Genomic DNA, 16,511 nt, shown 5'->3' with positions numbered 1-16,511 from the left:
TCCATCCGTTACAGTGTGTGTAGGGGACAATCTGGAAGTGTTTCTGCTGGACTGTTAGGCTCACGCACTGAGGCCACCGCAGATCGAGGGCGACCAAAGCTGGAGCGAGGGGGGAGAGGGGATCAGCAGGTTCCCAGTTTCAGGAAGAGTGAAAATAGGCCGGCGTGGCTCAGTGGGTGAGCTTCAACCCATGAACCAGGAGGTCAGGGTTCGATTCCCAATCAGGACACATGCCTGGGTGTGGGCTCAATCCCTGGTAGGGGGCGTACAGGAGGCAGCTGATCAATGTTTCTCTCTCACCATTGATGTTTCTGTCTCTCTCTTCCTCTCCCTTCCTCCCTGAAATCAATAAAAATATATATTTTTAAATAACAGTGAAAATAGACTCCCTGCCCCCTTCTCAATGTCTGAAAAACTGATGCAGAAGAGGAAAAGTTAAAGGTATGAATCTTAAGTATTAGATGGTGGTTTTATATCTCTATCTGTCTATCTATCTATACATACATATATAAAAATACAAGTTGTATTATATACATAATGTTTACTAATCTGTAAAAATATGAATGCACTAATAAATAGTTATAATAGAAATAAATTTTATTAGTATTCATCTTACATCTATCTCTCTTCCCCAAAAAGCATAGAAAAACATTTTTAAATAACATACCATGTCATATTTTTCTTTTAATAACATTCAATGTCTATTCCCAATTCCTTAGTAGAGTTCTGCAGCTCTATAACACGATTTAGTTATACATGATTTCTTTTTTCTGAGTGTGAACAGATAGGACATTTTTTTATTGTAACTTCTTAAGATTGGCTTATATTTAAATGTATTTTTAAATTACCTGACTAAGGGAAATTGCTCCTCAGAAACAGTGCTTTTTATTGCATTCTAACAGCTCAAAATAATAGCATGTTAAAATGTGCTCCCACTCCTTTTTATTTTGGTTTATTTTCTCTTTAAGAATCACAAGGGTGTTATTCCCGTATTTGCATTTCTTCTCTGATATAAAACTCAGACCTGCGTCCGGAATGTTGATGTGACTCTACAGTCCATCTGGGCCATTAAATGTACTCTGAACCTGGCATGCGATTCTAACCCTGTTCTCTGGCATGATGTTCGAAAGAGTAATAAGTTACATGTAAAAGTAAAAAAAAAAAATGGAAACATGGGGCTGAGGACACAGAAGGAACTAGAACAAAGGAGAGTTTTAAGCTCGGAGACGAAGGTTTTGAGTGAGACGCTAACATGATGGCCCAGGCCCAGCCGCAGGGCTTGAACAGCGAGGGAATGGACCGCCGGGGAGAGACCGCAAGAGCGAGGCGTCCCCGCTCAGCGCACAGAGAACAGGCAGGAGGGCGAGCCCGGAGGCGGAGAACGGAGGCTGCGGTGGCTCCCGGGGCTGCAATGCGCCGGTGCTGCCAGCCAGCAATGCTCCTGCTGCAGACACACACACACACACACACACACACACACACACACACACACAGACACACATACACACACACACACACACACACACACACACACACGGGCCTCGCGGCTCTGGAAGGCCACCTGCGCCACCCCGACCTCTGGCCCGAATCCTGCTTCCCCAGGTCACCCGTGAGCACGGCATCCCGGCTGGATGTTGACCCGCACGCCAAACCCACCATGTCCAAACTCTGCCCTCCACTGTGCCACCGACGGGCATGCAATCCCACTGTTCTCACAGGGTCTGGCCAGAAACCTGATGTCATTCTTAACCTCTCTCCCCTCCCCCCGCCTCTCGTAAATCAGACAGACAACGACGTGGGGAGTGCTGTGGAGAGGTGGAGAGAGGACCAGTTCATTTCAGTGATGAAATCAGCAGGACTGAGATCACATGCCTGTGGGAGCAGGAAGGGAGAGAAGAACCCAGGACACTTCTCAGCTGCGAGGGGGTGGCTATGGTGTCACCACGGAGACGGGAAATGCAGGAGGAATGGGGCCTTCGTGTTGTCCCGTTGGGGTGGAGCGTGTGGGTTGGGATTTGAGGACACGAGTTTACGAGGGTAGTGGCCCGTCCATGTGGGGAGCGAGGGCGGACGCTATCCCAGGGTCAGACTCCACCTGAGGCGTCCTACACGTGTGGGCATCACAGCAAAGCAGGCGGACGTGAGGAACTTCCTCTGGGCTCCAGGCAATAGTGACTACAATTCCTCTAATCTTGACTAGAAAAGGGTAATTATCCGCAAGGCTGCGAGCAAGACTCAGTGTGGTCCTTAGCCCAGTGTCTGGCACTAGTATGTTCTCACTAAATGGCAGGTATCGTTACTGAGTGGCCCAGGAATCACAGGGAACAACCGGCTAAGGAATCCAAGAGGCCAAACCCAAATTCCTGACTCAGGCACAGCCACTGCCCTCCGTGTCCTCCAGCCTATACAGCCCCTGGGAGAAAAGGGTCGTATTTCAGTCCCTGCTGAATTCTGTGGAGTCAGGCCCTGCATAAATCCCAGGCAAATGGCCGAGAGGAGAAAGCAAAGGAGGCTGAGAGGCGGGGTAGAAGAGGGAGGAGAGCTAGAAGGAAAAGAGGGAGACTCCAGGGAGGACCAGGGGAGGCAGCATCCCCACCAGGAAGCCCATGGTTATGTAAGGTCCGCATGGGAGGGGCGGGGGGAGCCTGGGGTGGGTGTGGTCACAGCCTGTGAGGCAGCATCTGGCGTAGAACAGGCAGTGCCCTCACTCCTGGGTTTTTCTTGTTTTTCTTTTTCCTGGACTCATCTCTCTTTGGAGGCCAGAAGTAATTAACCAGCTCGGCACCAGCTAAGCTGTGTGTGTCGTGATTTGGGGTTTGGTTTGACTGTTGGTTTGGTGTTGGTTTCGGAGAGAAATGCTATTTCGACGGTGGGACCCTAGACCAGGCCCTAGAACTGACCGATTCCCCCAACCCCGGGCGCTCAGGCCTCATGCTAGAGGGGCCAGCTCCTGAGGTTCTGCCCGTTGGGGCCTCCACATTCTGACTTGGAACTCGGCAACAGTGTGGTGTTGGAGACGGGATCCTGGCCACTCCTGGTCCCCTCGGGATAAGGGACGGGAAGGCGAAGGGTCGGGCTACGATGGAGCTGTACCTCAGCTCCTGCTCCAAGGCGGCCAAGGCCGCCTCCACCAAGACGGCCGCCAGCAGCCTGGCTGAGGAGGTGAGGGCCGGGCCAGGGTCCTGGTCTTTGGTGGGCGGGGCGGGGAGAGCCCCCCGCGGGCCCCACTGGTAACCGGGCACTCGGGGCGCCTTCGCGGGGCTCAGCGTCAGCTGCCACTGGCTGGTGGGGGACCCCAGGCCCTCTGGGCTGTCTGCAGGGAGAGCCCTTCAACCCCGGCTGTGTGGCTCTTCGCTCCTTTGGTTACGGTCGGGGTAGGCAGGCCTCAGCCAAGGAAATACAGCCCAACCACACAGTGCTGTTCACTCAGAATGCGTTAAACGACCAGCGCTCACACTGTGTTCTCACTGCAAAACGAAAAATAAAGAGAAACACAAGCCGTCTGGGAGACGTTCAGTCTGTGCAGTCCCTTGATGTGGTGATGCGATCACGGCGTTTGCCTGTGTCCATTCTCATCGGGGGGTTATACACATCACGTACGCGCAGGTCTCCTATGCCTGCTGCGCCTCACGACAGCTGTTAAACGGTAAGAGGCACCTCCCTCCACCCGACGCCGTGAATCTCAGGAACATCCGCAGCCTGGACCTTCCTGAGTGGAGGAGGCCTGCCCCTCTGCCGTGTAATCGGGGAAAGGGTAGGGATTCCGCTCCCAGCACTCCTCCCGGCATCGTCCCAGCCTTTGCAGGAAGGCAACAACTAGCAGACGGAAAGCCGGGACGGCAGGAGGAGATCCCTCACACAGAGCACACTTGTTTCAATGAAAATTTCCATGGAATCTAAAGGAAATTATTACAATTTGTAAGTGAGTCTGGCAGAGTTCAAGAATAAGAGGTTAAAAGAGCAAAATCAGATCAGTCCTATTTGTATTAACTGGTGTTTAATTTCCGTTATTATATACGAGATGTAAACACCGGGGGGTGGGAGGGATCTAGCAGAAGATGTTCGTGATCTCTACAATGTAAACTGCAAGTCTCTGAGGACAGAAACTAACGAAGATGGAACCACATGGAAGGCAGACACGGGGGGGGAGGGGGGTCCGTGTGGGAAAGTGGAGGCCAAAGCCGTTACATTTCGTCTGCCGGGTGCTGGCTTCAGAAAGAAATGGTATTTCCACCGAGGGCCTCTCAGACCAGGCCTAGGACTGATTTCCCCAACTCCGGGCGCTCAGGCCTCAAGCCAGAGGGCCCAGCCTGCTGAGGCTCCGCCCTCTGGGGCCCCCACATTCCACCTTGGAACTCTGCAACAGTGGGGTCTTGGAGACGGGGGCCCTGGCCATTTCGGGTCCCATCAGGACCGGGGACGAGGAGGGGAGGTGCCCAGCTACGATGGAGCTGTACCTCAACTTCTGCTCCAAGAGGGCCAAGGCCGCCTCCGTCAAGACGGCCGCCAGCAGCCTGGCTGAGGAGGTGAGGGCCGGGCCAGGGTCCTGGTCTTCGGTGGGCGGGGCGGGGAGAGCCCCCCGCGGCCCCACGTGGTAACCAGGGCCCTGGCGGGGCTCAGCATAGGTCCCCTGGCTGCCCTCCGACCCTGACTGAGCCTCCTCGCTTCCTTTGGTGGCAGTGGGAGCGGGCAGGCCTCACCCACGGAAAGCAAGCCTCGAAGGGAGGCAGACACTCCCCACCCACCGGCCCTGACAGGGAGGCCCGAGCGCCAGGCACCGGAGCGGCTGGAGACGGAGGACACTTATCCTTCCTCTTCAGAGTGGAATGTTTCCTTTGGTTCCATTTGTTGGTTTGGTGTTGGTTTCGGAGAGAAATGCTATTTCAGTAATGGATGCAAAACAGACGTAGGTGGAGTCCAACAGGATCGGCTCTTTAGAAAGCACAGGGGTTACTGAGCACTAAGTAGAAAAAGGCATCTCAATGGGACGCTTTCTTTCTGGTCAAGTTTAAAAAGCACCGTATACACACAGAGGTAAGCACGTACGTGTGACACACACTTCCACTTTAACAGAAAATGCTTACACGGCCAGTGAACAGACTACAGGATAGCCACCAGCTGCCTGGACACCCGGAAGTCACCCAGTTCCAAAACTGGTTGCTAATGGACCACATCCCATCGTTTAAGGACCAGGAGCGGCTCATCCGGCACAGGTGGGGGTCGGAGGGTGCCCGGTGCGCCCCGTGCACGCCAGTGAGCTGGGGAAATGCTGGGAGGGGTTGGAGCTGGGCCCGCTGTCACGCAGGAGACACCACTTCACTCCGCTGCTGCCCTGCGTCCAGAGAGGGAGGGAGACCGAGAGGCACAGAACTGTCTTTAATGCTAATGTGGAGGTGCACTGTCCCTCAAAGAGAACGTGTACGCTCTTCAGATGCTACCTCCTCATGTCCCACCATTGCCGTTCTGCGGCCAAGCCCATAGCTGAGGAAGGAGAAGGGTTTTATCGTTTTGGGGGTTCCGCCCTCCCCCTCTCCTCCATGAAGGAGAGGGTTTGGGCCGCACAGCCTGACTCCTGCGCCCTGCATTCTGTGTGGTGGTTCCGTAAGCGTATGACCTGCCCAGACTCCGATGTTCAAGGCTTTGTAAGTCCCTGGGACCCGGGATACAACTTGTTCTCAGGAAACACCGATCTTTTTCTTTTCTATGTTTGCAATCACGTTCCGAGTTGTTTCAGCCTTCTGTGCAAACCCAGATCCTTAAAGCCGCTGAGTGAGGGATGGCACGGTGGGCATGCCTTCACCGGGCTGCTCCCCACGTGGCCGCTGTCCTGGCCGCGGCAGACACGCAGGGTGGGGAGTCGGTGTCACCAACCGGGCAGAGCCGCCTGCAGCCAGGGACAGGCCCGCCAGGACCCTGGACAATTCCTGTCGCCCGGGACCTGGGAGGGAGGGCGAGGGCGGAGGCGCTGGGGCAGCTGGTGCCTGAAGGGGGGGTGGGGTGTCAGGGGAGGAGAAGACAGGGGGGCCGCTCACCTGCGCCTGCGCTGCAGGTACCTGGACATGATCAACCGGGAGCTGGAGTACCGGGAGCGCAGGGCGGAGGAGCAGCGCCGGCTCTGGATGGACCGCGAGGAGCGGCGGCACTGGGACCACATGCGCAGGAAACTGGGGCTTCGCAGGAAGATCGAGGAGGTGAGACGGGCAACCGCAAGGGGGAGGCTGGGTGGGCGGGTTTCCTTCACCAGGGACTTCGCTGCCAGGCCCCTGACGCCGTGCCAGGCCTGAGTCACGTGCCCACATGCGTGCTCTCCTGGGCTCGCCCAGGCAGCGGCGCCCATCGGGGAGCTCACGTCGCAGACTCCACGGCGTGTCCACCGAGAGCCAGGACTGTGACCGTTACTTATGTATATTTGTTTTAAGTTTTACAGATTTTTTTAATGTATTTTTATTGATGTCAGAGAGGAAAGGGGAGGGAGAGAGAGGTGGAAACATCCATGATGAGAGAGAATCACGGAACGGCTGCCTCCTGCACGCCCCACGCTGGGGATGGAGCCCGCAACCCGGGCCTGTGCCCCGACCGGGAATCCAACCCTGACCTCCTGGTTCCTAGGTCAGCGCTCCACTGGCTGGACAACTGGACACCACTGAACTGGCCCGGAGCCCCCAGTGAGGAGGGAGCTTTGGGGGGAAATGCCAACACTCCCCGCCGGCCTTCGCGCCCGGGCAGGAGGGAGGAAGCCCACTCGGGGCCAGTGCGCACGCTCACTGCCGGGCCTGGTTCCGGGCCCTGACCTGGTCTCCTCTGCCCGGGCGGTGGCGGACAAAAGACAAGGCTCGGGGTGCACACTAACGCTCCTCTGCGCCTCCAGGAATGGAAGGCCAAGGAGATGCTGCTGCTCACGAGGATCGTAGAGGACGTGAAGCGAGAAGCGCGGATAGAGGAGCAGCGGCGGCGGAACCGGGAGGAGAGCGACAGGAAGGTGGGTCGGGGGCACAGGCGGTGGCTGGTGTGGGCTCTGAGGGACATGTGCCCTGCAGTGCGTCGCCCCCAACGGGGTCGCCCCCGAATGGGACGGCGGGCAGCGCCGAGCGACGAACCTGTTGACCACCTGCGGCCACACTGTTCTGACGACAGGACAGAAAGCACCGCCCGGGATTTGAGGGGGCCCACCCCATAAACCCACACTTGTACTTCCTGCAGGAAAAAAATGACGGGACTGGTTTTATCTTAGAATCAAAATTTCTTGGGAAAAGTTCTCCATTTTCACCCATCAGTTAATTTTTAGAGTAAGTGCTTTTAATTTTAAATCAGATATAATATTTTATGATTTCGAGTGTCAATCTGTTTGCAAAAGAGAGAGCGGGGGGATTTGCGATCCCAGCACCACGCTACGAACTACTGGTGCACGCACTCCCCCAGAGCACTCCGCACGCCTCAGCTCTGTGAGCGTCCAGGACTGACGTATTTCCCTGTCTTAGGGCTCATTTTTCCTGCTGCTGTGTATGCTCAGCTGCCTTTGATCGGATGCCCGATACCGTGAACTTCACTTTTGGGGTGCTGAATCTTTTTCTTATAGATACTATTAGCTTTTTTTTTTTTCCTTGGATGGAGATGATTTATTTAGAAACCGTTTGATTGGTGTGGGTCTTGCTTTTTAAAATGCGTTAGATGGAGCCGGACCGTGTCTAACCTGGGACTAGTTATCCCCCATCCTGCTTCCCATCCAACGCACCGCGAGGACATGTTCCCAGAGCGGCTGCCAGGGCGGGAGTGACAGGCAGCCGGGAGCGCGGCGCTCCCGACCCCTCGGGCCGGCCCTGGCTGTGGCCCGGGCCGTCGGCCACACGCAGGCACCCTGCGCGCTCTGCCGGGGAACGGCTAGGAGAGCGGGCCTCGCGCTCGGGGCAGTTCCACCCTGTGCGGCACCTGCAGGGTCACTACCGCCTGCAGATGCACAAAGGGAAGTCACGTGCCACGGGTTCGATCACGTTTCCCTCGGGTCAGCCCGAGTGACTGTGGGGGAGTCCCTCAGCATCCCCCGATTGAAGGTGGTTTAGAAACTCCCTCAGCTCCCAGGACGCAGGGCAGAGCCCCTTCTGACCTGACTGGGGACCAGGCCCCTGAACACGTGCAGGGAAGTGAACTGCGTCCGCCTGCCATGTGCGTGTCCATCGCGTCTGAGCACAAGTGGGAAGGCACCCTTGGCTCCCCTCCCGGACGGCGCTCCGAGCGACCTTCCCGGCCGGCCGCCAGCAATGATGCTCGTGTCCCAGGTGCTACCACATTTCTCTAGTTGCCAAGGTGATGCTAACCAATGCGCTTTCTTCAATGTTTTAGAAACAAGCTCTTTTAGAGAAGAAAATGGCTTATCATTTACAAAAAATGCAACAGAATGGACTCAAGAGAGAAGACACGGGGAAAAACACGTCGGATTATCGAGGACAGGAGGGGCCGCGCCCTGAATGTAAGCGCTGACGCAGAGGTGGTCTGTAGAGAGCACGTCGCTATGTGCTAGGAGGAAATGCTTCTGTAAACGGTGTTTGCTCCCCTTGCTTAGCACCAGGCACGGCTCTAGACGTTCCCCCATTCCGTTCAAGGGGAAGAGTAGACAGAGATGTAAGAAACACTCCAAACAGCCTTACACCTGGTTCAGTAGACAAGGCTGCCTACGCTGAATCCTAACCAATTTCTCTACGTAAAGTCCTGTCTTCTTTGCTACTAATCCCTGAGAAAGTTGTGTGACAGATAAAGGCCATGATATGCCAGCCAGAAAGAACAGCCTTCAGTACCAGGGAAAAGCAAGGGAAGGAGGAGGGCTGGGGAGTTAGAGAGGGAAGGGTAGCGAGGAAATCGGAAGGGGAAAAAGAAGGACATGTAGAAAGTTTAAAGGAGGAACATCAGGCCACGACTTGGCCAGGCCCAATCTCTACCAGATTCCTTTCATATATAACGTTATAAAACTATTAGGGACTTTATCACATCAATTTAATTCATAATATTAACTAATATTTCATGGCCAGAACACAAAGATGTAGACTTGCTTTAATGATCTGTGACTCTGTAGTATCGGGGAACACACGGTCACCCCACCCCCCCAATGCAGCCGTCATCACAGCATCCCATGCAGCCAGCCTCTGCCCCCTGGTCCTGTGTCCAGGTGAAAGCCTACCTGTGTCACGCCAGCAAGTCCCTACCTGGTCTCCACCGGCTCTCCAGGTACCCACCTCAAACCCACTTAAACGGCGACCTAACAATACTTTCAACTCTCCTGATTGTTTCTTTTCCTGGCCCCACAACTCGAGGAGCCCCAGGACCTCGCAAATGGAGCTCTGCCTTCCTAGGCCACTGGTCATCTCATTGGTCACCATCCAGAGCCCGCCCCGAGTCTAAGTTTTCCTGGATTTCATGTAAATCCGTGAAGAAGGCAGCTGCGGTCTAATCGCTAACATGTACAGGCTCTGGAGCCAAATGCTCGAGGCCAAGCCCAGCTTTCCCACGCCCTCACCATGTAAATGCTCGGACAGGTCACCTAACTGCCCTCAGCCAGTGGTCGGCAAACTCACGGGTCCACAGAGCCAAATATCAACAGGACAACGATTGAAATTTCTTTTGAGAGCCCAATTTTTTAAACTTAAACTTCTTCTCACGCCACTTCTTTAAAATAGACTCGCCCAGGCCGTGGTGTTTTGTGGAAGAGCCACACTCAAGGGGCCAAAGAGCCGCATGTGGCTCGTGAGCCGCAGTTTGCCGACCACGGCCCTAAGCCACAGTGCCGTCCTTTGGAAACAAAGTGCGTACTCCGAAACAACTCGTGTGAAGTGCTTAAAGGTTCTAGCCCACAGTAAGCACTCCATTCAGTTCCTTGTCCAATCAAATGAGAGGACTGGCCGTTCCCACAACACTTATCCCTTCCATACTTCCGGGCCTCCCCTTCCCACCCCCTCAGCCTGCACTGCCTGCTCACTGGCCATCTCTCCAGACCCGGCGGTAAATCCAGCTCCAGAAGGCCTTCCTGAATAGACCCAGCTGGCGCATGCCTCTCCGTGGCGACCCTATAGTACCTTGCGTCATTCCTTTTCCTTTTTGATGCATTCGAGCCGCACTGTTATTTTATTTTTCAACTGATCCTAGAAAGAGGGAGGGAGGGAGAGAGAAACATCGACGTGAGAAAGAAACATCAAACGGGTGCCTCCCGTACAATGCCTGACTGGGAATCGAACCCACAACCTGGGCATGCGCCCTGACCGGGAATCCAACCCACCACCTTTTGGTGCACAGGACGATGCTCACACGAGCCAGGGCTGCTTTGTGCCATTCTTGACACACGTGTCACAGACTCCCAGCCACCTTCACCAGCCTCACACGGCAACCTCGGTGTTCCTTGGGCACCTAGTACTCCATGCATGTATGCAAGTATAGACTACATGTATGTTTGCTGAATGAGCTAATTGGATCGATTCAGCTCATTGGGATAATGAGAGCAATGCCCCACTTCAGAAATCCCTTCAGTGGCTACACACATTCCTTTCTCGCCAACTGTGAACTTTCTCACTTAATAGGAGCAGGGGTTTCAAGTGGGCATTTTAAGCCCTTGTTACCCCAAACCCCCCTTTCGTGAAGAAGTAGGCTAGGGATGAACATATGCTATGGAGGCGACAGGACAGGACAGGTTTCTCAGATGGAACGGAAGCATTGCTGTGTAGTCATGTCGTCCCCCCACAAAGCACACGGCCCCAGGGGCACAGACAGGCCGAGGAAGGGCCTACTGAGGGGTCTGCTCCGGGGGACCGACGGCTCTGCTGTCCTCGCTCCGACCAACGCCCTGAGCGCCGCGGGAGGACCCTCGCCCTTCCTGGTGCGTCCCGGGAGCTAGCAGCGTTTCTATCGTGAACCAGGGCTCGGTGCGGTGGCTGCCCGTGCCGGGGTGGGCCGCCTCAGGACCGCAGTCGGCACCGTGGGCTGCTGGTGGCTGCCCGGAGAGGAAACCGCGCTGTGCGCTCGAGCTGGGGTGGCCTCTCCTCTCGGCCAGGAGGAAACGCTGGCCCTCGGTTATTTATTCTCATTTTTTAATTTAAACTTAAAAATAATAATTCATGCATACCTCCCTCCCCCACCCCCTGCCTCTGGCAACCACCAGCCTGTTCTCTGTATCTATGAGCTTGGTTTACGTACCTACTTTTAGATCGCACACAGACGAGAGACGATCTGATATTTGCCTTTTTCTGTCTGTCTTATCTTACGTAGAGTAATGCCCTCAAGGCCCACCCAGGTGGTTGCAAGTAGCAAGATTTCATTCTTTATGGCTAAATAATAGTCCATATTTTATATATATCACATCTTCTTTACACACACACACACACACACACACACACGTTATTGTTGAAATTATTATAGATGTCTCCCATTTACCTGCTTCCACCCTGCCCCCTACCCACCCCCAGGTCTTCACCGCCCTACTGTCTGGCTCCATGCGCTCTGTCCCTCGCTTGATCGGAAGGGATACTCTTTCCAGAGCTGTTGTCTTCCATTCCACAGCTCCTCGCTGCCTCCCCACTGGCCCACCGGCCATTAGCATAGGACTTAATCCCTCGGGCCAGGAAAAGGTGGTCTATCTTGGGTAATTCTGTCATCACCATTATTAAAAATAAGTGTTTTCTTACATTTCTTTAAGCTTATACTCCAACGAAGAAAAAGAAGCCTTCTGATGATATAAAGACGATTTACACTGTTGGCGACCAAAAACCAAATAAAGGAGCCTATGGTAATTGTAATTGATAAGTGAGATAAGAAATACTAAATAGTAATTTGGGAAAAGACTGGGTTTACATGGCCCCTTTTGCTTAAACGCAGGTAAATCCTCTGTTCTCTGTTGTCCAATGACCGGTTTAGAGGGATTCTTACCAGAATTTGATCTCTAGCTACTGATTTAGTGTTTCAAACTTAACATGATAGCATCATTTTAGGAAAATTCAGTGAAGGTTCAGTGCTATTAAATGAATAGTACATGAAACCTAACAAATTACAACCTAATTTTATAATACTCAAAACGATTTTAGGAAACTCTGAAGTGAGTCATAAATCTAGTGCATGAACTGCAAAGCCACCGTGAAGTTATTATTTATCTCATACTATACTGTGTCACGTGTCTGTCAGAGCTCACCCGAACCCAGAGGGCAGCATCCACATCCTCCAAATCAGTGGTCGCCAGCCTTTCGGACCTCACGGACCACTGGTTGGCGACCACTGACTGCTCCAAATGTTCCACGATGAAAAGTACAGGACTGTTCACATGGAACATTGATCTCCTCCCACTATTAAATTTCCGGGGGAAAAGTAACGTGTAACAGTTAAGTCCCTTTGTTCTTATCAGTTAGCATCTAAAGAATAAAGTCCAAAATCTTTCCTCCCTGAGCCTGTGATCTGATGAGTCTCATCAAGATTCAGAAACCTGGGAAGAGACAGGGCTGCCTTGGGGGCAGCTGAATGTCACTCAGAACCACCGAGGTCGAGGTCATGCATCTCGAAGCTCCATGGATCCCACTTTTATTTTTTTAATATATTTTTAATTGATTTCAGAGAGGAAGGAAGAGGGAGAGAGAGAGAAACATCAATAATGAGAGAGAATCCTGTCGCCCCCCCACTGGGGATCAAGCCCGCAACCCTGGCATGTGCCCTTGACCGGAATTGAACCTGAGACCCTTCAGTCCACAGGTAGACGCTCTATCCACTGAGCCAAACCGTCCAGGGCGGATCCCACTTTTAAATTCCAAAGACTTTTGTATAAAACACCAAAGGGTTCTACAACACACACAATGATGACACCACCGGCCCCACATCTACTAAAATGTAGACCCTGAACCTAAATTCTCAATGTCTGACACAATCATCTCAACCACGGTGATCGTCTCAAACTCAAGGGTTTCATGTAGCCCAGGCTGGTCTTACTGATATTTATAAAAACAAACTCAGTGGTATTGAATGAAAGGATGCCAGATGGAAAATCTTGTTTTCAGCCTCCCCAGGCTGCCAGTCTAGCTGGGACAACTGTCGGGGGATCAGACCTATAAATATAAGTCTAGTTGGGAGGCATTTTCCATGAAAAGATGAATTCGGAAAGTGCACTGGTACCAATCAGGAACAGAGTGGAGTTGATCTATCTAAGCTCCACTCTAAGAAGAGTGGCATATATTATTGATTTCAGAGAGGAAGGGAGAGGGGGAGAGAAATAGGAACATCAATGAGAGAGAAAATGCTGCTGCACGGGTAAATGGCATGTAAAATGGTAAAACCGTTTTGGAAAACACTTTGGCATTTCTTAAAAGTTAAACACACATAAAAAAGGAACAAATTTTAATACCTGTGACATTGTGTTAAGTGAAAGAAGCCAGGCAAAAATAAGAGTACATACTCTAGGATTCCATTCATATAAAATTCTAGAAAAGTAAAATAATATTGTGTGAGAGGTACAGAGCAGTAGTGTTAAGGGATGGTAAGAGCAAGATGGATGGATTACAAATGTGGGTGAAATCTTTTGAGGGTATTGGGGATGTTATTTTGATTTCAGTGATGGTTTCACAGCTATAGACATTCTAAAATTGATAAAATCATTTAATTTAAATAAGTGCAGTTTTTTTATACTTCAATCATACTTCAGTAAATTGTGGGTTTAAAAAAAAAACAAATAGTGTTTTTTTCTTTCATTTAGTTTTAGAACAGACAACAGGCGTTCATCAATCTCCAAGTACGTCCAAGAATGTTACCAGAAATTCATCAACTCCAGCTATGTTTCAACCGAATACACGCGATAATAGTACTGAACAAAAGGTATAAAATGATGTCCCGAACTTCTGTATGGTGATCATTAATTTACCAAACTTTCCCTTCTATGAACAATCTCTTTCACTACTGGCAGGGTACTGGTTATTTAGGAATATTGGATTCTGTTCCTGAGATCTGATCCTTCTCCTTGAAACTGTTGAGTTAACTTTGTGTAAACTCATTCTATAATTTAGGAGAAACTCACGTAATCAAAAATTAAGCAATTATAATCATAGCTAATATTCACTGAGCATCTGCTGTTGGCGAAGCTCTGTGCTGAGCCAGAGGCAAGGGAGAAGGAGAAAACGGGGTCACGTGGGATACAAAGATGAGACAAGCACTTGAGAACGCATTGTCTAGCAGGCCAGAGAGACACGGTCAAATGTTTTTACAATAAAATAAGGTTCTGGGATGAGGAATTTTGTTTTGATTCTAAGCAATGTGTCCATTCAGCATTAGATGAGAGAGGACTGGATTGTCTTTCCCTGAAACAAACTGAGTGACTCTACACTTTTAGAACCGACCACTGAATGGACTCCATGCTTTAAACAGAATATGGAGTATTAGAAGAGGAATAAATGTGTACATTGCTATCTATATACCGAACTCAATTTCAAAATAGTTAGCTTTGAGATTCCTGTGAGAGGTATCTGAGAAAGTTGGTAAGACGTATTGTTCCTGAAACAATTTTCATGAGAGAATTAGGAGACAAAGAGGTGAAAACAAATCTGTGTTTGTTTCATAGAAGGCAAAATCTTTTCAAGTACAGTCACCAATAAATGTTTTTTTTCTCTTTAATGTTGTACCACATAGAAAGATGGAATAATAACTAGAAAATCAAGTATTACCAATGGCAAAGGTAAGAAAATGAAAAAATATAATTGTTTTGTTGCTTATTAAGAATATAATTATGGTTTCATCATAGTTTTTCAAGCTATTTGTTTTACCTGATTACAAAAATCATGGTTATCTTAGAAAATAAAGCATGGTGTAAGATTGTTTATGATGATAGATGTTGTAATTAGCCCAAATATCTGAGTGATTGCTTTGGGGGTATGGCTTTTGAAAGTTGCCAAGTGTGGAAATGAGGGTCCCAGGTGGCTGTGTATAGTGACAGGCAGAGTAAGTTACTGACACTTTATGGCTCAGCAGGTTACCCTACAGACATCTGTCCCCAGGAAGCAGTGCCAGCAGAGTCCTCCCCAGACAATACACCCCATTTCCCAAATCCCCTGGAGTGGACTGTACATGAAATAAATACTCAGAGGGAAGGCGGGGCAGGAAGAGATTAACTAGAGATTAGCATTACCTATGACATAAAAAATAGGGTGTTGAAAGCCTGGGGCGGGCCGAGAACTGGGTAGAGGGGCGTAATGGAAGGGGGGCTATCTGTAATACTCTCAACAATAAAGGTTTTTTTGGTGTGTTTTTTAAAAAAATACACTTTGATTTCAGAGAGGAAGGGAGAGGGAGAGAGAGCTAGAAGCATCAATGATAAAGAGAGAACCATTGCCTGCCTCCTGCACCCCTGCTGGGCATGAATCAAAGCTGGGACTCTTCGGTCCAGAGGCCGCTACTCTATCCACTGAGCCAAACCAGCGAGGGCAAAAAGTAATAAGTTTTTATGTGCCTTGTTAGATTTCTGGAAGTCCCTAAGAAGTTCCTTCGTATGCATATCTAAATATACAAGCAGAAAATCTCACACATCTCCATCCAGGGGCCAATGACTACCTCAAATTCAATACAGTCAAATGCATCATCTTCCTGAGCCTTCCAGTGTCGCCCAGGAACAAAACCGAGTTATCTTGGACTCTTCCTCTTTCTTGTAGTTTGCATCCCAAAGTTGTCGCTTTCTGTCCAATCTGCCCTCTTCATTTCCCTGGCCCGCTCCTCTGTTCCATTCCCACAGCTCCAGCCCTTGCTTCCTCCGTCCTTTACAATGTTAGTACCCTTCCTCCCGCTCTTCCTCCTCTTCTTCATCCACCATGCATTTGCTGTAAAAGCATTCTTCCTTAAAAAAAAAAAAAAAACAGCCTTGGGCCCAGCTGGTGGGGCTCAGGGGTTGAGTGTCAACCTATGAACAAGGAGGTCATGGTTCGATTTTGAGTCAGGGTACATGCCCAGGGTGGGGCCTGCAGGAGACAGCCGATCCATGACTCTCTCTCATCATTGATGTTTCTATCTCTCTCTCCTCTCCCTTCCTCTCCGAAATCAATATAAATGTATTTTTTTAAAAACACTCAAATGACAACAACAAAAACCCAAGAGCTTTGGTCATTCAAGTAGTTGTAAGTTTTTCACTGCAGACTGAATGAAATGAAAGTTTTTTCGGCCGTGGTCTGTGGTTAGTTATAGGGATTAAGCTGGTCATAATAATAAATAAATTAGGAACAGAAGTTAAGGATTTGAGACTTTTCCTTGGAACTGATGGTGAACCACTGGAAATCTATAGTCAGTGATCATCCAAAAAGGCCACGCTATCCTTTTATTTTATTTTATTTTGTTTTATTTATTTTATTTTCCATGCTATCCTTTTAGATACTTCCTGAACTCAGACAAAGCCCCCATATGGTAACCCAGCGACTGTGACAGCTCAGCAGGGAGAACACTGGATCAGTTCTACTCATTAACATTCACCCAGGCCTCGCTGGGTTGGCTTAGTGCAGTGATGGCGAACCTATGACACGCGTGCC

General features: G+C 50.6%; 1 protein-coding gene across 1 annotated transcript in view; it reads left to right on the top strand.

Annotated features, from left to right (window-relative positions):
- The first annotated feature begins 3,081 nt into the window (after nucleotides 1-3,081).
- FSIP2 (fibrous sheath interacting protein 2) overlaps nucleotides 3,082-16,511 on the top strand; it is a 46,833-nt gene continuing 33,403 nt past the window's right edge. The window contains exons 1-8 of the mRNA XM_054722978.1: nucleotides 3,082-3,162; nucleotides 5,074-5,213; nucleotides 6,050-6,191; nucleotides 6,869-6,979; nucleotides 8,338-8,464; nucleotides 11,672-11,761; nucleotides 13,706-13,824; nucleotides 14,632-14,677. Coding sequence (XP_054578953.1) covers nucleotides 3,082-3,162; nucleotides 5,074-5,213; nucleotides 6,050-6,191; nucleotides 6,869-6,979; nucleotides 8,338-8,464; nucleotides 11,672-11,761; nucleotides 13,706-13,824; nucleotides 14,632-14,677 — 856 coding nt within the window. The remainder of the gene's footprint in view (nucleotides 3,163-5,073; nucleotides 5,214-6,049; nucleotides 6,192-6,868; nucleotides 6,980-8,337; nucleotides 8,465-11,671; nucleotides 11,762-13,705; nucleotides 13,825-14,631; nucleotides 14,678-16,511) is intronic.

The sequence above is a fragment of the Eptesicus fuscus genome, chromosome 11, assembly GCF_027574615.1.
Source record: "Eptesicus fuscus isolate TK198812 chromosome 11, DD_ASM_mEF_20220401, whole genome shotgun sequence".
In the NCBI taxonomy this organism is placed as follows: domain Eukaryota; kingdom Metazoa; phylum Chordata; class Mammalia; order Chiroptera; family Vespertilionidae; genus Eptesicus; species Eptesicus fuscus.
Note: the sequence above shows the minus strand (reverse complement) of the source record. Positions and strands in the feature narration are given on the sequence as shown.